The sequence below is a fragment of the Aythya marila genome (assembly GCF_965140915.1).
Source record: "Aythya marila genome assembly, chromosome: 34".
Classification (NCBI taxonomy): domain Eukaryota; kingdom Metazoa; phylum Chordata; class Aves; order Anseriformes; family Anatidae; genus Aythya; species Aythya marila.
Window position 1 is genome coordinate 537,186 of NC_139075.1, and position 22,137 is coordinate 559,322.

General features: G+C 43.0%; 1 protein-coding gene across 1 annotated transcript; it reads right to left on the reverse strand.

Moving 5' to 3' along the window:
• Positions 1-638: 638 nt before the first annotated feature.
• Positions 639-21,768, reverse strand: LOC309889285 (uncharacterized protein; the record flags this gene model as incomplete). The annotated part of the gene is made up of 9 exons (XM_082782050.1): positions 639-1,201; positions 1,957-1,983; positions 3,882-4,026; positions 6,199-6,281; positions 7,299-7,637; positions 10,411-10,671; positions 10,939-11,202; positions 12,372-12,713; positions 21,714-21,768. 9 exons carry the CDS (start codon positions 21,766-21,768, stop codon positions 639-641), a joined length of 2,079 nt encoding a protein of 692 aa, XP_082638176.1.
• Positions 21,769-22,137: the final 369 nt, after the last annotated feature.

A 22,137-nucleotide genomic window follows, 5' to 3' on the forward strand; every position in this document is an offset into this window, starting at 1 on the left:
GTCCTATCACTGGTGTTTACAGAGAATAGGCCACCTGTCTCTCCACTTCCCCTCACGAGGAAGTTGTAGACTGTGATGAGGTTCTCCCTCAGCCTCCTCTTCTCCAGGCTGAACAGGCCCAGTGACCTCAGCCACTCCTCATATGTCTTCCCATCAGCAAGGAGCTATTAATGAGCTCCTTGCTCATCCACTCATTTTTCCGGTCTACCCTTCCCCAATTTCCTACTCTTAGGGATGCACTGATCCTGAGCTTGGAAGAAGTGCTGTTTAATTGTTGCACAGCTCTCACAAGCACCCTTGCCTTCTAGAAACCTAGTCCATGAGATACCCCCAAGCTGGTCCCGGAGGAGGTCGAAATTGGCTCTGTGAATATTAATATTTAGTAATATTTCTGGGCTGAGAATTCATTTTTATCTGTAGGTTCTTAGAATACATATAGGTTGTCTCTACCCAGTGAGTTAGTGGACCAACGTACACTTTGTCCAGGTCTTCCTACAGAAATGGCTCATAGAAGGATTAACAACCAGTGGTGAAAGCATCCTTGTTGTTCAGTTTTAATTTGATGGAACATACAATGTAGTTGGACTCAGGCTTTGGATTTCAGTTGTACATTAACAATGGATTTTCACTCTATCCCTTCACTTCTCATCATTATCAAACCCCTTAGCTATTTGTAGAGGCTCACTGTCAGCCTTTATCGCAGTGGAACCTGTTGAGAAGAATGGAAAGAGCCTCAGTTCCTGGCTGAGGTCACAACCAAATTTAAAAGTGTACAAAGCTTTTTTCTGGTGGACACTGTAAAATGACAACTTCTTGGCAGAGATGTCTAGGAACATCCCAATCTTTTGTGGTCTTCCACTCACAGTCAAATGGGTACAAGGATTCGTGTGAACCACATACTCTTGCTCATCTGCCAGTTCTATGACCCAGAAGCCATTCTGAGGAGACAGAACCACTGTCCCTTTGCGTGTTACAGTCTCCCGGGCAACACCCAAGATCCAGTTTCTCCTCTTTCCAACATCCACTTCCCAGTAGAGTCTCCCAGATGTGTATCCTTCCTTTGCCAACACAAAAGCATGGGAATCAAATCTCTCCTCCTTGACAGGCACCCTTCTGATCACACCAGTGTCAGTCACACTCTTCCCATCTTCTGACACTTGCAGCCTTGGATGAGCCGTGTCAGCATCAAGGGTGACATCAACTGCAAAAATCAAGTAATTAGTTAAGTAGTGAAGGGCAAGAAGGCTACTGCTGTGAAACTTTCTATTTGTTGACCCTATGTATTTATTGCCCTGTTATGCCTTGATCTCCACTCTAATAGGCCCTATGGAGTTTCTTTGACCAGGATGCCTCCACCTTGTGCCATCCCAGATCTCCCACACCGTTTGTCCCTCATCTATAGCAAACTAAGAGAGGCCAACATTCAGCAAATGCAAGGCAACTCATAGAGACACTTCCTTAAAAATGGCCTGTAGCTTCAAAGAGGAATGTAAGGAGATTACAAGTCTTTGCCTTAATCACTGAAACTGTATAGAAAAGACAAGAGGATAAGGGCCATGTCTTCGCATAGAATTTGTCTTTGAGTAGAACTAGAATCATAAAATACTCTTGCAAGAGAATGGGGAGAAATTCCATGGGTGCAAACTGTTTGGCAAATACATTTGGTAGAATACACTTGGCAGTAGAAATGCTTGAGCTAAACACCCTGAAACGAGCTTCTTCTTTCAAGTTCTCACCCTATTCTTCTGGAGAAGAATAATGTTGTTTCATATCCCAGAAGCAGTAAACAAAGGCCTTGAGAAGTTTACAGGACAGCAAACGAATAAGAGAGATTCAGAATTTTTTTTTTTTGGTGTTGTACTGTTAGTTTCAGAAGTGTTAGCAGAGAAGGGTAAAATTTTTAAAGAACTGCATTCAAACTCCAAGTGTTCAGCATGTTTTCTTTTCTTTTCTTACCTTTGTATTGTTGTACAAGCAGCAACACTGTGAAAAAAAAAAAAAAAAAAAAAAAAGAGAGAGAGAGAAAAAAAATGTCATGAGTGTTTTTCAGGAGATCAATCAGGCTGCTTCCTGTGAGGAACTTGGCATTCCTGGAATAGCCCTCCTCACCATCTCCAAAGCATATATTGTCATACAGAAAGCTTGTGGGCAATCAGAAAGACACTCCATATTCCCTGGGCTCTGGGCAGTACAGCATCAAGACCTAACACTGGGAGAGACCCACTACACTCCCACCTACTCTCCAAAACTCTAGGCAATGGTTGTGCCTGACATGCATGGCCTACAATGTGTCTGACTCCATGGGTATGACAGTCAGATGCCACTGTTGGCAGCTGAGGGACACAGCACCTCTCCTTGGCCAGACCCTTGCACACCAGAATCTGCAGTCCCCCTACCACAGCTCTCACAGACCTTGTTTCCTCACAGTGGGAATTTACCCTGGCCACACCCTACATCCCAGTGCATAGCATTTCCTTTCCTCGGGGCTACCTGTTCTCCTGAGACACTGCTTTAAGCCTTGACTCATCATCAAGTCCTTAAAGCACTCACAAGGGAGCACACTCAGTAATGGTGCCCAAATGCTATGAGTCCATCCCTGCAGTCATTCTGATTGAATGGTCATGCAAAGAAGGGACCAGGAGTGCCCCATCCCTGATACAATCCTTCCTTCACTTAACTTTAGTGACTGTCTCTTCATCATTGCACATACACGGTCTCATTGACAATAAAAAATAAATGAAAATAAAAAACAGATGTGTTCAGAAAGTAAATGTTAAGTTATGGGAGCAAAATGCTTGCTCCGAGCAAGTGTCCTCTGCCTGCTAGTGCTCTCTAACACTATGCCACTGTCATGGTTTTGGCTGGGACAGAGTTAATGTTCTTCACAGAGACTCACACAATGCTGTGTTTGGGATTTTTGCTTAAAATACTACTGATAATACACTGATATTTTAGTTGTTGCAGAGCGGTGCTTACACAGAGCCAAGGACTTTTCTCCTTCTCATGCTGCCCTGCCAGCAAGGTGGCTAGGAGTGCACCAGAAGCTGGGAGGGGGCACAGCCAGGATACGTGACCTTACAGTACTTTATAATTACCTTAAAGGAGGTTGTAATGAGGTGGAGATTAGGCTACTCTCCCAAGCACCAAGTGATAAGACAATGAGAAATTGTCTTAAGTTGCACCAGGGGAGGTTTAGGTTGGATATTAGGAAAATAAATTTTGTTAATGAAAGAATTGTGCGGCACTGGAACAGGCTGCCAAGGAAGTGGTTGAGTCTCCATCCCAGGAGGTCTTCAAGAAATGTGAAGATGTAGAACTTAGTAGCATGATTTAGTGGTAGACTTGTCAGTACTAGGTTAAAGGTTGGACTAGATGATCTTAGAGGTCTTTTCCAACCTTAATGATTCTATTCTATTCTGCCTGCATTGGTCTGTGGTGTCACACTCACCAGAATCATTACTAGTCAAGGACTGGACATCTTCTGCAAGGGGAGAATGTCTGTGGGCAACCGCAAAGTGAAAGGGAGAAATAGTGCTGGGATAGTGGTGTGTTGAGGTCAGTGTTCCAAGACTATCAGCAGGTACTTTCACCACTTTCATAAGTGGTGTGGGGGGACAAAGATTACATCACTGAGAGCTCATCAAACACACTTCTTCAAAGAGGAGGAAGAGAAAAGGACTTTTACAACGTGCAGCCAATACATCAGCAGGGAAATGTCTAAATGGCATGAGAGAGTTGTGAAAATTCTCTCCCAAAGAAAGGACTGTACTTCAGTAGCACCTTATAAGACACCCAGAGGACTTGCTCAATGGATGGTGTCTCTAAATTACAGTTATGGCTTTCACAAAGGCAAAAGTCTTCATGTGAATTCCTATGCTCACCTAGCTTAGTTTCCATCTCCAGCAGGCAATCCTTGATCCAGGAATTTTTGGCTGCTTCAAAATCTTTGCTTATTCTGCCTTTCATTTCTTCTCTGAGGATCTGAAGCTCTTCCTCTCTAGATGCCTCCAGGGTCTGCAAAGATTCCTGCAGAGTATGGAGCTTTTCGGAGATTGTCTGGAGGGAAGTCTGAGTTTTGGCCTGTTCCTCCAGAGGTGGGGCTGCATTCTGTGAAACTTCCAGTTGGCTCTGCAACACAGCCAGCTTCTCACTCAGGATCCTCTCCTCTTGACGCAAGGATTCTAGGGCCCTTGCGGTGTGTATCTCCACAGTTCTTCCTGCAAAGAAAGAGAGGAGTCAGTGGGAAACTGACATTGCTTCCTGGGAAGATGGTCCTTGTCTTTCTAATGGGGAGGGTGTTTCCTCCTAGGAAGGTCAGAGAACACGCTCCTCTGATTTCAGTGCCAAGGTGGACTCATTTCCAGAATACATTGTGGAAGTGACATAGGGCTTACTAAAGTCCTGAACCCTAGTTCCATCCACTAAAATTTCTTTCCAAGGCTTTCAGTCTGTAATGGCAATTCTACCCTGTAACTAACTCCTTCCCCATCGTCCATGGTAAGTGGGCTTTGGATGCAGGAGGACAGAACTGAGATGTTCCTGCCACCTTCCTTACATTGGTTTGGATATATTGAGTACCAGAGGGATGGAGAAGGAGAATAGGCTCCCTGATCCTGCCTGAAGGCTTATCAGAGACCTGCTGGGTGGGCTGGAGGCCAGGAATTGCTCTTCTCCATCTCTCCAGGCAGGCTTTGTGGGCTATGGGAGACATGACTGTTTGTGGATGAGAACTATGAGTGACAAAAGAGAGAGACAGTATTGGGTCCTGGAGGTGGGTGTTCCTAGAGCCTCACCTGAACCTTCACCACATACAGGCATCACAGAAAGAAAGTCAAGGCAAATCCCTTCCAAGAGGAGGAGAGAATAAAGACCTTTACCACCAGCAGACGCTACCCTGTCATGGAGCTGGCTCAGTGGGGTGGGAAACAAGACCATCTCCCCAAGGAAGGGCTGTTCTCCTCTACCACCCTGGAGGAAATGCCAGTCACAAGCTCACAGGTTTGGTGTCACCGTTGACCTTTGGGTTGCCATCCTAATTTTGTCTGGGGTAGGTTAACTGTCTTCACAGGAGCTGGTATGATGCTGTGTTTTTGATTTGTGATGACAATTATTTTGATAACCTGAGGATGTTTTAGTTGTTCTGGGCAGTGCTTTCACACAGCCAAGGTCCCCTCTGCTTGTCATCATGCTCTGCCAGTGAATAGGTAGAGGATGTCTACGATGTTGGAAGGGGAAACACCTGTGAAGCTGACCCCATTTGGCCAAGAGGAAGCTGCATACATTTAGCTCTTTCTTTGAGGCTTTCAGGCTCCTCTTTCAATTCCCTCTGTGAAGTGTCCACCTCTCCGTGGTCCAAGGGGACAGAAGACAAGAGAAATTATAACAACATTCAATTTCTCTTGCATTGGCTTGTATGAATTTTGTGCCAGAGGAATGTGGAAAGCGCAGAAACCCTGTCATCCTGCTTGATAGGTGTTCTGGGCAAAACAGAGCAGGAGTTGCCCTACTCCTTATCTCCAGGCAGGTTCTGTTGGCTGTGAGATAGAAGGTTGTTTGTTGATGAGGAAGATGAATTGGTGAAAGGGAGAAATAGTGCTGGGATTATGGGGTGTTGAGGTCAATGTTCCTGGAACACCAACAGGGACCTTCACCACTTTCATAAGTGGTATGGGGGTACAATTATTACATCACAGAGAGCTCATCAAACACCCTCCTTCAAAGAGGAGGAAGAGAAAAGGACCTTCACAACCTGCAGCCAATATGTCAGCAGGGAAATGTCCCAATGGCACGTCAGAGTTGGGAAACTTTTCTCCCCAAGAAAGGACCATACTTCCCTAGCACCTTCTAGGACCCCCAGGGCACCTACTCAACGGATGACATCTGTCTAACATAATTTTGGCTTTCAGTGAGACAAAGGCATTCATGTGAATTACCATGCTCACCTAATTTAGTTTCCATCTCCAGGAGGCTCTCCTTGGTCCAGGACCTCTTTGCTGCCTCTAAATCTTTGCTTATTCTGACCCCCATTTCTGCTCTGAGGATCTCAAGGTCTTGTTTTCTAGATGCTTCCACATTCTCCAATGGTATCGGCATTGACTGATATTTTTCAGGGACTGTCTGGAGGGAAGTCTGTGTGTTGGCCTGTTCCTCCAGAGTTAGGGCTGCATTCTGTGAGACTTCCAGTTGGCTCTGCATCACAGCCAGCTTCTCTCGCAGAATCCTCTCTGCCTTCTCCTGCATGGAATGTAGGGTTGTTTTGTTGTTTATGTCCATGGTCCTTCCTGCAAAAAAACAGCTGTGAAGCCGACCCCATTTGGCCAAAGGGGTACTCCATCCATTATAACACCATACTCAGCAATAAAAGCTGAGATAAAGAAGGAGGAAGGGGAGACATTCATAGTGATGGCATTGGTCTTCCACAGGAAATGTTACCTGTGATGGAGCCCTGCTTTCGTAGAAATGACTGAACCTCTGCCTGCCAATCAGAAACAGTGAATAACTCCCGCGTTTTGCTTTGCTAGGGCTTGCAGCTTTTACTTAAAATCTCTTTAACTCAGTCCACAAGTTCTCTCACTTGGACCTTTCCACTTCTCTCCCCCATGCAATCGGAGGAAAGTGATTGAGAGAATTTGCAGTATTTAGCTTCTCACTGGGGTTTAAGCACAATAGAGTTGAAGGTTTGTTTAGGAATTGCACTGCTCACAGTCTTGGTTTAACCTGGCCAGCATCTAAACACCACGCAGCCTTTCGCTCACCCTCCCCCCTCCCACTCTGGGACAGAGGAGAGAAATGGAAAGTGAAGCCCGTGAGTTGAGATAAAGACAGTTTAATAAGACAGGAAAATAATAATAATAATAGTAGTAATAATAATAATAATACAACGATGATAATAGTACTACTACTAATAATGTGTACAAACAAGTGATGCACAATGCAATTGCTCACCACCCGCTGACCGATGCCCAGCCTAACCCTGAGCAGTCTGGCGCCCCTCCCCTGGCTAGCCACCCCTATATATTGTTTTGCATGACATCAGATGGTATGGAATACCCCTTTGGCTAGTTTGGGTCACCTGTCCTGGGTCTGTCCCCTCCCAGCTCTTACTGCACCCCTAGCCTGCCCGTTGACAGGACAGAGCAAGAAGCTGAGATGTCCTTGGCTTGGTATAAGCACTGCTCTGCAACAATTAAAACACTGGGGTGTTATCAGCACTCATCTCATCCTAAGCCAAAACAAAGCATTCTACCAGCTACTAGGAAGAAAATTAACTCTGTTCTAACTGAAACCAGGACACTCACCTAGTTTTTCTTCCATCTCCAGCAGGCTCTCCTTGGTCCAGGACTTTTTGGCTGCCTCCAAACCTTTGCTTATTCTGCCTTCCATTTCTTCTCTGAGAATCTGAAGGTCTTGCTCTCTAGATGCCTCCAGGTTCTGCAAAGATTCCTGCAGAGTATGGAGCTTTTCAGAGATTGTCGGGAGGGAAGTCTGAGTTTTGGCCAGTTCCTCCAGAGTTGTGGCAGCATCCTGTGAAACTTCCAGTAGGCTCTGCAACACAGCCAGCTTCTCACTCAGGATCCTCTCCTCCTCTTGATGAAAGGATTCTAGGGCCCTTGCGGTGTTTATCTCCACAGTTCTTCCTGCAAAGAAAGAGAGGAGTCAGTGGGAAACTGACATTGCTTCCTGGGAAGATGGTCCTTGTCTTTCTAACGGGGAGACACTTTTGATGGCCAGATTGTGATGGGAGTACGGAATCCGTAGAAGGTCTCAGTGGGAAGTACTTAGCCAGTGGAAGTGAAGTAGTGCTTACCAATGGCCTGAACCCCAGTTTCCTCTGCTAACATTTATTTTCAGGGCTTTCAGTCTCTCATGGCAATTCTCCCCTGTAGCTGCCTCCTTCCCTATCATCTATGATAAGTGGACTCGGGATGGAAGAGGACAGAACTGAGAAGATCCTGCAACCTTCCTTATATTGCCTTAGATAGACTGAATTCCAGGGGAATGGAGAAGGAGAAAAGGTTCTGTGATCCTCCCTGAAGGCTTGTCAGACAAGAAAATTGATAAGAACTTCCCACCAGCCGTGTTCAATGCATACTGGGGCAGAGGATAACCCAGGTGCCCAGGAGAGTCCCAACCCTTGTACGGTCCTCATTCCACTATGGTGCTTGCTCTATGGGCATCCATGGACATTATGCCCTGAACACACACACTTAACAATCTTCCTCTGAGCATTCACTGAAATGAAAAAATAACAAAAATAGTACCTTCACAGTTCTCCATTTTCTAGTAAATAGTGTTCTCTTTCCCTGAGGTTCTTTTCTCTGCAGTTGTCCTGCTTCACAATATAATTTGGCATTAATTACAATCTACATTCTGAAGTCATCCCTTTCCTATCTGCTGTCTCCTGTCAGAAATTCCTACCTGCTGAATATATACTTTGGCAGAAGAACAGTCTTGCCTCATAGGTGAGGACAACTGTTGTATGTTAAGAAGGAAAGCTGTGAGAGGTTTTTTCAAACACAGACCTCTCTCAGCATCCTTTTTGCATTACAAACCCATATCTCCTTTTTTTCAGAAAGGATCATCTCACCAAAAAAAAGCATATTCTTTATTGTCCTGGTTTCAGTTAGGATAGAGTTAATTTTCCTCCTACTAGCAGGTAGGGTGCTATGTTTTGGATTAGGATAAGAAGAGTGCTGATAACATGCTGATGTTGCAGATTGTTGCAGAGCAGTGCTTACATCAAGCCAAGGACTTTTCAGCTCCTCGCTCTGTCCTGCCAGCAGGCAGGCTAGGGGTGCAGCAAGAGCTGGCAGAGGACAGACCCAGGACAGCTAACCCAAACTGGCCTAAAGGGTATTCCATACCATCTGACATCATGCTAAACAATATATAGGGGTGGCTAGCTGGGGGAGGGGGCCAGACTGCTCGGGGTTAGGCTGGGCATCGGTCAGCGGGTGGTGAGCAATTGCATTGTGCTTGTTTGTACATATTATTAGTAGTAGTACTATTATCACCATTGTATTATTATTATTATTACTATTATTATTATTATTGTTTTCCTGTCTTATTAAACTGTCTTTATCTCAACTCATGGGCTTCACTTTCCATTTCTCTCCCCTGTCCCAGAGAGGGAGGGGGAGGGTGAGCGAACGGCTGCGTGGTGTTTAGCTGCTGGCTGGGTTAAACCACAACAAAGACATAAATAAAAATCAAGAAAACTCACTTAAATCAATGGATGGATGCCAGAGGATATTTTTGAAAATATGTAGTACAAATGCTAAAACCAGGATAACGATAGTATCCTCATAACAGTACCTAAAGCATGAACGCTTTGATTCTGGCATGGGAGAATAGCTTACCTATTAAAATAAGGAGGGAAAAAACATAAAGAACCCAGAACCAGTCACAGTTCTCTGAAAAATGGAGAAAAAGCAATTAAAAAAATGACCGCAAATTCCTTGCAATACAACACAAGTATAGAGTGGTAGTGGGGTCATACAGTCTGTGCCATTTGGACATGGTTAGCAGAAGAACATTTTAAAAAACAATTATTTATCTGGAAGACCAATGAGGAAAACTAAGTTTTAAATAAAGCTTACACACGACCTTGATGTTTACATTTCATATCACTGCCCGAACAAACTGGAGACAAACTGGGAGATATGTTTTTTTCTGTTTGTTTGTTTTGTTTTGTTTTTCTCTCCCCCCTGCTTCCCGCCCCCCCCCCCCCCCCCCCCCCCCCCCCCCCCGCCCCGGGGAATTTTTAAATTATCCTTGATCTTGACATTATGTCTCTATTTTTATTCAAGAGTATGTCTATTTCTCACTGAAAGGAGTGATATTGCTCTAAGTGATACCATAGAAATACTTTAGTTTAAGTTAAGTTGATTTTGAAAGCTTTGAGTAAGAATGACAGAGGAAAGCTCAGCCTTAGCCTTGCTGCCTGAAAACACCTTTTCAGCCAGAATAACCAGAATAACTCTCTAAGAGCCTAACACCAAAGTATTTCCTTGCTGGCACAAATCTCAGATCTGACAGTCTAAAGATCTGCCAGAGAAACCTCTCTGCTGACATCAAAAAATAAAAGTCCATACAGGTAAACAGGCTAGGAGCACTTAGCTCAGGATTGCACTGTCTTCCTGGCTTTCCTGGCATCACCAGATATTCTTCCCTTTTCAGCCACAGCCTGGGTGATGGGATGCCATGACTGCAGAGCCGTTGACTTTATCAAAGTTTTGAGCAATATACTCCTGAACGGAGTTAGCTATTGAGCATTGTTAGAAAATGAGTGAAATAATTCACAGCATTAGGCCCATCCTGTTTATTAGTGCAGGGTGATGTGAACAGAGGGCACATTTACTTCCTTAGAGAATGATGAAATGCAAGAAAGAGGTCTTAATTGCTTTATACCTGAATGTTTAGCAGTGTGTAGACTGGATTCCATATTTGTGGTCAAGAAAGAAGGAAGCGGTTGTCCACAGGGTATCTCAATGGAGCTTTCTATTGCAAAAGCACTGTCCTTCTCCTGTAGAATGCTTGTCCGAGCCAGTGAAGATAGATCTTCTCCTTGGGGATTAACCCACATGGCTTTGGGCTTTACATAGGAGCCTCTTATTTGACTCTCATATGTACAAGTGTTTGGCTTTTGCAGAACCATTTCATACAAGGAACCTGCAACAGAGACAACTTACTACCACTGCATTGGGCACTACACAGAAATACCAACTACAGCATGGGAAAGATCTCACAGAACACCTGCACTTTTGTTATGTTTCACCTGCAATTAAAAATATCTGCCTTTGGGACATTTAATTTTAAAATTATCAGAAACAACAGGAATACTTCTCTTTGTTTTCCACTAACAAATGCATAACTTCCTGCCCAGAAGGGGACTGATTCCCTCAGTAATGCATATACAGGTGTAAAAATGTTACCTACCTGTTCGACTTATCTTTTCTTTGACAAGTGTGACTACACATTTCACATCTACGTCATCACAAGGCACTGTCATGATGCTTTGCAATGAAAAAAGGTCTCTCTCATTCCAGGTTACATAGGTCCTGGCCTCCACATTTTTATTGCTTTCTCCATAGTTTGTCCAAAGGACTTCAGGCTTTGGGTTCCATCCTTTTGACTTACATGTGTAGCGACACATGCCCTCCTCCTGTTGATCCCTTTCCAAAGTTGGCTTATTTCCGAGTGCTGTAGAAGAATTATCGCAATAAGAATTAACCATGAGAGTTATATAAAATAATAACAAACTTATAAGTAAAAAAATAAATAACTACAGAAAGATGACACTTTCAGATTTTTTTCTGTTTTGGTTTGTTTCAACTTGTTTATTAATATACTGCTCTAAATATTCATAGCACATAGAAACAACCATAATAGGTCAGATCAAAAGGGCCATTTAATTTGACTCCCACAAGGAAACACACTAGGGCACCTTACCACACAGAGACAGTGAACCCCAGTGAGACTGGATGATGAAAAGTCAGGAAAAACTATCTGTGAACTTGCAAAACCAGATGAGCAATCTCCATGTGACTGAGATACAGGTCTACAAAAAGGGAATGCTCTGAAGAGGAAGAAGAGCAAGGAATTGTTCCCTGTCTTATCCAATACCAAAATAAGAGACATCAAATCAGACTAGCACATGACAGATTTGAAAAAGGAAAAAGGGATTTCACACATGCCATTGATCTGTGGAATACACCAATGATAGATTTGTGGATGTTAGTTGTTTACATGTACTCAAGCTAAGCTCCAGTGTGACTTGTCTAACAGAAGGCTGGGCTTGATAAAGTGCTTTCTGGCAGTATTTCCAAGTTTATATTTGGACAAGTCTTCCATGATGGGCGATTTCAAACGAGGAAGAAAAAGGGATCTTCAGTGTATCATTGTGCTCCCTCCCTAGTAGCTCTGATTTTTTATTTATTTTATTTTATTTTATTTTATTTTATTTTATTTTATTTTATTTTATTTTATTTTATTTTATTTTATTTTATTTTATTTATTTTTGTTTTGAAAAGCCAAAGTTTCAGTTTACAAAGCTAACTGGAGAAGATGAATATCGATAATTCCATAGTATAAAAACATGATAGGTACTCATACAGGGATACTCAGCAGTTCCCCATTGCACTATTTTCCCACATGACAAGCCACAGGCCCCATACCCTTCAGTACCTGGTCTTCAGATACTCAGAACTGAGGCAAGACTTCCCAGCCATTTCCTGGGTCTCTGCATATTTCCCCAGAAGAAGATCTCAACTGTTGACCACAGAATAGTCAGAGCCTAAGAGCCCTGGTGGGAATTGAACTCAGCATGGTATTAGCAGGTCTCATTTCACTGTGACAGTCTCCCTGCTTACCTGTCACATCAAGGTGAGTAACAGCCTCCTGTGAGCCAGCACTGCCACTCACAGCACAAACATATTCCCCCTCATCGGTTACTTGCACTTGCTGGATAATCAGAAGAAGTGATCTTCTTTCCCAGCGCCCCTTAATCCTGCACCATTCTTCATCCTGGCACTGCTCCACCACCCCACCAAGGCTGGGGGAAGAGCACAGTGGAGTATCCCTTTCCTTTTCCTTTTTGTACCAAAGCAAGCCTGTGTCGGAGGGGACACTGTGTGTCAGCTGGCAGGACAGAGTCACTTGCTCACCAACACAGACAACTGAAGGATCAATGCTGATGGTGATAGGAACTTCACCTGCAAGAAAGAGGTGGGACCAAATGCACTGTTGTTTGTTTTTTTTTTTTTTTTTTATATATATACTCTTTCTATTGAGGAAGCAATAAGGCAGAAATCTATGCATTACTTTAATTCAAAAAAAGTCTGAGGTTTAGGCTAGAGTTGTCTAGTCCCCTGCAAAAGTAAGGATAGGGTCTTCAGTCACTACTACCACCTCCTCCAGGCACATACATGTATATGCTTTAGGATTTCCACATCGCCAGATTTTATATACATTGCAGTCATGTTATATGTTCATGGAGAATAGGGGCATTGGGGGCAGCAATTTATTCAATAATACCATGGGTACACTGGTGGGAGGATGGCAAATAAAAGCACACTGAGCTAGGAGCAAGTTACCATAAATGAGCTGCAAGGAGCTGATGATCTGAGCAGCCTGAAAGCAATCTGTGTGGGTTCTTGCTCTCCACTAACCCTGACTGTATGATCTGTGAGAGACTGACTATGTCTCTTTCATCTGTGTGGTAAGATAATACACTATCTTAGTCCCTGAGATAGCCAACACTCCAGAGAAGGGCTGTAGTGTCTCACCTCATCTGAGGTGGCCAATGTTATCCCACAGTTGGGCTTGGAGTTGTCAGACATTACACAGGATCTATGGTACCTTTATTCCTTCGGGGAATGAGAATATGAATGGAAGTGCAAGTGTAATATCTTAGGAAACTGGCTAGCTGAACTGAAAACTAAGTCATGTTTAAGATATGAGTAGAACAATTTGGAGCCAACTCCTGACCATGAAGTGCCAGGCATGGGATTAAAACAAGTGTCCTAAAGGTGACTTTAGGAACTGGCAGGGACTGGCATCTCAGACCAGAGGAATCTCATTCTGGAGTGTCCATTTACACAAAAGTTAGATTTCAACAGTTGTTTTTCTCTGAGGGTCTTTTCACCCTGGAAAACAATCTGCTAGTGATCAGCAACTAAGATAGCCCACAAAAGACACATTTAACTTGGCGGCACTTCCCTTTTTTCTACCAATGCAGAAAAAGGGGGAAAGGTACGTTTTTGTTTTTTTTTTTTTTTCTTTTCTATTCTAGTTTCCTCCATGGATTCTGCTTTCTTCATTACATTACATGCATTGATCTTTCATAGAATTCATCATATTTACTTCTCTTCTATGGCTAAAGTGATTTTCTAGATATAGTAAGGAGTTTCTTACCTGTAAACCACTTTGAAATTAAAAAACATTTTGGAAGAGCTAAGAACAGGACTGCTCTGAGATTCATTTCTGAGCACACGTTCTGAAAAACTTCCAAAAATATAATGTTAATCAAGTTAAGTTGCTTATAATCCTCCTGGAAATGACTGATGTGCCATGAGAAAGAAGAAGAATTCCTGAGGAATAAAACATAATGAAACATAATCTCACTAAAACAGAAACACTTTTTCAAGCAAGGCATAGAAATCTTCACTTTTCTTCGGCATGTAAAGGCTCTACCTGACTGGGTGATTTTGGGGGAGATGAGTCCTGGGAAGAACAGATGGACCAGTTAGCACAGATATTTGGCAACCTGGGTGGAATTATTTAGCAGCTTGCTCTCTGGTCACCATTAGAGGGGGTAGGGTGATAAGTGGAGGTGGCAACCCAAAGGCTGCTGTGTGGGAAATATCCAGGACACTTCCTGATGATATTTATCCAAAGTGCAAAATATGTGGCTTGAACAGAAGCTGCATAAAGAAAATTCCCTAAGACTCTCATCTGGGCTTTTTCCCCCTCATCTATTCAAACATTTTCCATCAGACAATAATAAAGCATCAGTTAAAGAATCACATGCAGAATGGAAAAATCTTCCCCTCCTAGCTAAGGTCTTTGTGACCGTATTTATAACCAGGTTGATTATTATTGTCTGACACATTTCTGACTTGAGCTTAAACCACAACATGGGCCTCATGAAAGATTTAAATTGATTTAAATTGTGCTGAAACAATTTTTATTTTATTTATTTATTTATTTTTATTGGTCAGATTTTCCCTATTGGGCTGGGAAGAGCATTTAGGCCATCGCCTGGAAGTGTTTTTTGCTTGTCAGGGATGGACTTGACAATCACAGAACTGCTCTATAGAACAACTACATTCCCTGAGGTGAAGGTTTAGCAATTTCTAAGGAAATGTTTAGGAAATATTTCTTTACTTCTAAACAGAGCAAACAAAATATACAGCTCTTAGAACTGATTCAGTTTTGCCCTCATTGTAACTGAGTGTTTTTTTATTTTGGTATAAACTGCAGATATATCTTGTTTCTGTTGTATTGATTCTTGCACATCTGTACTAGCCTACAGTAAAATCCATGAGCAACAGGGGAGCACAGAAAGACCCTCATTTCTCTCCAGCCAACATTATACTGTGTAAACACTGGGGTTCTTCTTGCCTGCTCTTTTGGCATGAAGAATTGGGCTGATAACACGGCATTCTCAGTTTTGTCATTGTCCATGCCTTATGTGCACTAAGAAGCCTTAACAATCCTGAGCACCCTCACTTCCAACCACACTCTCTGCTCATTGTTCTTGGAAATCCATTTAAGTTTGTGTCATGGATGGCAGGCCTGTGTCTAATTCTCCCTCCTTGACAGACTTTGGACCTTGTGTCCTGAATAGATTTTGGACTCATGTTGGAGCTTGTCTCTAGCCCTGTCTCCATTTTGCTCCTGACTGGACCCTTTAGATGGATCCTACAACTAATTCATTGCTTTTCTTTATGTAGGGCTGCAGATGGACTCTGTTAACAGCACCTGGCTCTGCCTGCTGTTTTCAGACAATGTGGCATTGCTGGGTCATTTGGCCAAAGGGGGAAATGTCCTTCCACAGCTCATAGCTCACTGTCTCTGAGGGAACAGCTATCCATCACCGTTTCTTAACCATCCCTCTTACGAGGCATAGGAACTTTGAACTTAAAACTGATTTTGATGTCAGGCCAGGAGTGAAATCAGGAGCCCAGGAGGCCTCTGTCAGCCCTGTACTTACATTGCTGAGCTCTCATGCAATGTATGTAAGAGCACCTGCTCTTGTTGGGTTCTTTTAAGAAACTGGGCTGTACTTCAATACTTCCCCACCTACTTTGTTTGTACAGTGGTGTGTCACATCCTGGTGCAAGAGGCACAGTGTAAGAACACATCCTGGAAGTGGACATGACACAGAAAATCCGGCTTTCACTTTGTAACAGACTAGCAGGTGTAGTCTGTGCATAACTGAGAGAGAGAGAATGACTGCCTGGTCTGGTTCTCCCATAACCTCCTTAAAAACTTCTCCAGGGTCCCATCTCAGGAGGCTTCAGAAAAGCAACGCATTCCACAGAGTTGCAACACTGCACCTCATCTGTGCATACAGTTGTAGTTAGTTACTACCACCAGCTACTGCCTTCTTTTTTTTTTTTGCACTTCCTCTCATAGCCTTGCTAAATCAATCAGCCTGTGTCTCCCAGCATGCCCCATTCCTTATCTCTGTGGGTGTGATACCTTGCACCTGCAATCCTTCTTAATTCCAACAGGCTTGTACTCTTGTCCTTGAACAATGTGAACCACTGAACTGTAGTAAAAGAGTTGTTCTGTAGGGCAGTGAAACTGAGTGCTTTAAGGAAGCAGCTGGGGAATATACCATGTCTTAAAGAGTCTGGCATTTACTCTAAATATAGAGTGTAAGAAGGAGACAATTCAACCATAGTGAAGGAAAACACAAGATATTGTTCTAATCACTCAAAAGGCAGGTTAGAGAGTGAGTCCCCATGTAAGTCACCTCCCTTTGCTTTTCCAAGCAACAAAGTTGTGACAAACATCATGTTACAAAAGATCAACTGTATATGAAAGTGCACATTAATTCACATTGTGTTTGCAAGTTTGCACTTACAAGCTCTTTCCATAATACTCTATTTGAGGGACAGATAGTTAACATTTATGTCTAAACTGTTCAAGAATATAAAAGAATGAAAACAGCGAACTATGCATCATTCCATTTGTTTGCATTTTTCTCCTGCAACCCTTAATTCTTTGCTATGATGTTTACACATATATTATGATCATTTTTACACTTTTTTACCATTCCATAGCAAAGAATGTTTCAATTTTAATCATTCAGATCAGAACACTATATATATTTACAAAGTAGTAGTTCAATGAAATAAAGTAATTTAAGCTAAAGTATAAATCTCAAAACAATACCTGATTAACTTATATAAATACTCAGAGATTTAGTTATCAAAACACTCTTTCCTTAATAACACTAAGATATCTTCTGCTATATTTCTTATCATTATATCAACCCCAATATATATCTTATGAAATAGTAAAGAGAATATAACTGGACAAAACACTATCTGGAATATATAATTTTGTGGTTTTCATTGTCCTTCCTTTTTAGCCTTTATAAGTCTTGTGCTCTTACCTATCAGCAGAAACCTCTTGACTGTCAGTTACTAATAAAATGCAGGAAGAAAAAATATGACTCATGTTCCAGGTTGAAGTAGGAGGAGCAATTCTGCACTAATAGGAAAAGGACAAGAAATGTCTCTCACTTCCTGCTAGAAAATAAAATTGAGACTAGTATAACATGACAGGTAATTATTAATAAATAAAAAAATAATACAAAACAAACAAAAATTTTTCCTTTCTGGCTGTATTGGGTGTCTGTGGCAAGGATTTGGTGGCTGAGGAGTTGCAGGGGTGACTTCTTTGGGAAAAGGTGAAGGGCTGCCCCCATGTGGGGCACAGCTGGATACAAGAGTCTTCAAAGTGAATGCACTGCTGGACACAGATGAATCAAGTAGTCAAGCTGGTAGTAAATCTGGGAAAACATAATTAAGAAAGGACAAAATGCTGTATGACAGGTAGGGATGAGGAAAAGATATGAGAGAAACAGCTCTGCAGACAGCAAGGTCAGTGAAGAAGGAGGGAGAGGAGGTGTTCCACATCCCAGAGCATAGATTTCCACTGCAGCCCATAGGGAGAACTAGAGTGCAACAGGTATCCACACTGAGCTTGTGGAGAAGACCATGGTGGAGCAGGTATCCCTGCAGCCTGTGGATGACCACACCAGAACGGATATCCACACTGAAAGGGGCAGATACCTAGATCATTTATGAAAATATTTAAGAAAACTGGCCCTAAAATGGAGACCTGCACAACCCCACTAGTGGCTGTCCACCAGTTTGATGTTACCCCATTTACTATTATGATTTGCGCCCAACCCATCAGCCAATTGTTCACCCATCTGGACATTGTGGATAATGTGAAAGACAATATATTTTGAAAGACAATATTTAAAGCTTTGCTGAAGTCGAAGAAGATTACATGATCTGGCATCCCTTGGTCAACCAGATGGGTAACCTTGTCATAAAAGGAAATTAAATTCATTAAACAGGTCTCTCCTCTTGTGAATCTGTGTTGGCTATGACCAATGATTTTGTTGTCATTCAGGTTGTTTGTTTTTTTTTTTTTTTTTTTTTTTTTTCAGTAACTCCCAGAATAATCTTCTCTATAATTTTAATAGGCACTGAAGTGACACTGACAGGACTGTAATTACCAGGACCTTCTTTTTGTCCCTTGAAAATTTGAAATGTTTGCCAGCTGCTAGTTAACTGAGAGCTCTCCAGATTCACAAGACCATTGAAAAATAGTTGAGAGAGGTTTTATAATGACATAGAATCATAGAATATCCCGAGTTGGAAGGGACCCATAAAGATCATCAAGTCCAACTCCTGGCACCGCACAGGACTGCCCAAAAGTTTAGAAAATGTGACTAAGTAAACAATCCAAATGATTCTTAAATTAATCACAGAATCACAGAATTTCTAAATTAAGACAGGCTTGGTGCAGTGACTACTTCACTGGGGAGTCTGTTCCAGTGTGCATCCACCCTCTCGGTGAAGAACCTCTTCCTGATGTCCAGCCTAAACTTCTCCTGCCTCAGCTTAACAGCATTCCTGTGGGTCCTATCACTGGTGTTTACAGAGAATAGGTCACCTGCCTCTCCGCTCCCTCTCGCAAGGAAGTTGTAGACTGCGATGAAGTCTACAACTGGGTACTCCGGTGCCCAGAACTGCACACAGTACTCGAGGTGAGGCCACACCAGTGCAGAGTAGAGTGGGACAATCCCCTCCCTCGACTGACTAACAGTGCTGTGCTTGATGCACCCCAGGATACGGTTGGCCTTCCTGGCTGCCAGGGCACACTGCTGGCTCATATTCAACTTGCTGTCAACCACAACCCCCAGATCCCTCTCTGCAGGGCTGCTCTCCAGCGTCTCATTGCCAGTCTGTATGTAAAGCCAAGGTTGTCCCATCCCAGGTGCAGGACCCGGCACTTGCCTTTGTTAAACTTCATGAGGTTGGTGATCACCCAGCTCTCCAATCGTGTCCGGATCTCTCTGCAAGGCATTTCCACCCTCATCAGAGTCCACAGCTCCTCCAAGTTTGGTGTTGTTGGCAAATTTGCTCAAAACACCTTCTAGTCCTACATCCAAATCATTTATAAAAACATTGAAGAGGACTGGCCCTAAAATGGAGCCTTGAGGGACACCACTAGTGACCATCCACCAGCCAGATGTGGCCCCATTAACCACAACCCTTTGAGCCCTGCCCGTTAGCCAATGGCTCACCCATTGTATGACGTTTTTGTTTAGCTGTATGCTGACATTTAGTCCAGTAGGATCCTATGGGAAACTGTGTCAAAATCCTTGCTGAAGTCCGAAAAGATCACATCAGCTGTTTTCCCTTGATCGACTAGGTGGCTGATCTTCTCATAAAAAGAAATCAAATATGTTAAGCAGGACCTACCCCTCATGAACCCATGTTGGCTGGGACCAATGACTTCATTGTCCCCCAGGTGCGCCTCAATAACTTTGAGGATTATGTTCTCCATCATTTTACCAGGCACTGACATGAGACTGATAGGCCTGTAATTGCTAGGGTCTTCTTTCTTACCCTTCTTGAAAAATGGCACAGTATTTGCCAGCTTCCAGTGTACTGGGACCTCTCCAGATTCCCAAGACCTTTGAAAAATAGTTGAGAGAGTAGTTGAAAAATAGTTGATGACATCAGCCAGCTCTTTAAGCACCCTGGGATGGATCTCATCTGGACCCATGGAGACTTGTGTGGATCCAGGTGGAGCAGCAAATCCCCGACATGTTCAGGGTTGGTTGGGAGTTTGTCATTCCCACCATCATCGTCCTTCAGCTCAAGACATCCTGGGTCCTGAAGCCCATCATTAGTGTTGAAGACAGAGGCGAGGAAGGCATTAAATGTCTCTGCTTTGCCTGTGTCACTCTATGTGAGGAGACCTTCCCCATCAAGTAGTGGAAGTTGAATGTTTTTCTGTCTTCTGTCCTTTTGGACCATGGGGGGTTGGACAATTCACAGAGGGAATTACCATAGGAAGCTGAGAGCCTCAGAGAAAGAGCTAAAAGAACAGAGTCTGGGCTCAGCTCTGCTTCTCTTCCTTTGGATAAGGAGTGCCCCAACAGTCCTTGTGTGGATTTGTGGATTCTGTCCTCACTACACCATCTCACCCAGCAAAGTGCATTTTCTGATGAAAGAAAAAGAAAAACAAACAAACAAAAAAACACAGGTCACAATCTGCATGTTTTATGCTACAATATGCTGTAAGGCTGTGGCATTGAAATAAGACCTGTCTCTTCTAGGTCCTTTCTAAAAGCTTAACAGTCAAGTCTATTCCTCACAGGCAAAAATGGCAGTGTACGGTGGTGGTACTATAAGCAAGACAAATTTACAGGTCCCAGAGACCTTTCCCCCTTACAGAAGATACCCTGTCCTTTGCTAGAAATGGTCCTGATGGGTGTGATACCACAGACGAAAACACCGGGAATGGGATAGAATGAGATAGAAAGACTCATACTGATAAGTCTAAGTATATAGGACATATAATTGGTGTACAAAAGGAGAGTTCTGAATGGGAGAGGTGATTCTACAAGGGTTGTCCTCACCTATAAGGCAAGGCTGTTCTCCTACCACAGCATGCATTCAGCAGGGATGGTAGGAATTTCTGACAGGAGACAGCAGAAGCAGATCTCAGAAATGTTGAAATGTTGACTTCAGAATTTAGATTGTAACTATTGCCCAATTAACTGGTGAAGTAGGGCAACTGGTGAGAAAAGAACCTCAAGGAAAGAGAACACCATTCTAGAGAACACCATTCCCTGGTTAGAAGGGAACTTGGAGGAACTGTTTATTTTTATTTTATTTTATTTTATTTTATTTTATTTTATTTTATTTTATTTTATTTTATTTTATTTTATTTTATTTTATTTTATTTTATTTTATTTTATTTATTTTATTTTATTTTATTTTATTTTATTTTATTTTATTTTATTTTATTTTATTTTATTTTATTTTATTTTATTTTATTTTATTTTATTCTAATTTTTAATTTCAGTGAATACCCAGAGGAAGATTGGTAAGTGTGGGTGTTCAGTGTATAATGTCCATGGATGCCCATGGAGCAAGCTCCATAGTGGAATGAGGACCATGAGAGGGTTGGACCTCTCCTGGGCACCTGGACTTTCTTTTTCCCCACTGTTCATTTGGCTTGACTGATGGGATGTTCTCATAACGTTAAGGATGCTGATTCAGAGTGGGTTCCCTTGTGAAAGCGCAATGGCATTATTGCTGAGAGAAGACTATAAGCATGAAACTGTGAGGGAAAGCAAAACCAGGGAAGGGGATCACTGTCCCCTGGGAAGTAGAGAGCAGCTGGGATGCTCTCCAGGTGTGAGCCAGAATAGAAGTGTAGAGAGGTTTTGGTGGGGACGCTGGTCCCATGCCTCAGTGCCCTGGATAGTCCTACCTCTGTACAGGGGTAGGTGGAGGTTGAGTGCGGGAAGCAGCAGAGAGGAGACTGGGGTGGGGATCTCCCAACCTGGATGTTATACAGCCCAGAACCCAAGGATCCCTTCTCTGCCCTGCTGGCAGCAGCTCCTGCCTGGAACAGCCCTCATTTCTCTTCCTTCTCCTCACTTGTATTTGCAGAAGAGCTGGAGGTGCAAGGCAGGATGCAGGGGAATGTGGACATGATGGGTGAGTACATGCAGAGTGCTTCCCCCATGCCTTTGTGCATGGGGCAGCAGTGGCTGGGTGCAGGTGCTGGTGGAGGATGAGCGTGGCTTGCTGAAGGCTTCCCATTCTCTTCCACCAATCCCTTTTTGGGAAAGGATACTAAGCATTGTGTCTTCCCTTCTCACTCTCTTCTTGCAGAGTCCCTGAAGAAGGAGAATGGTAAGTGTGTCTGTCTGCCTGAAGGCCAAGCACACCAGCTGATGTGTAGGTTTTTGGGACATGGTACAGTGGACCTGTGTGGAGGAGTCTTTGGAACACAAGCAAGAGTGAGGGAAAGGGATTTGGAGGGAAGCCTGAGGAGTGGTGGCTGGAGATGGAAACCCTG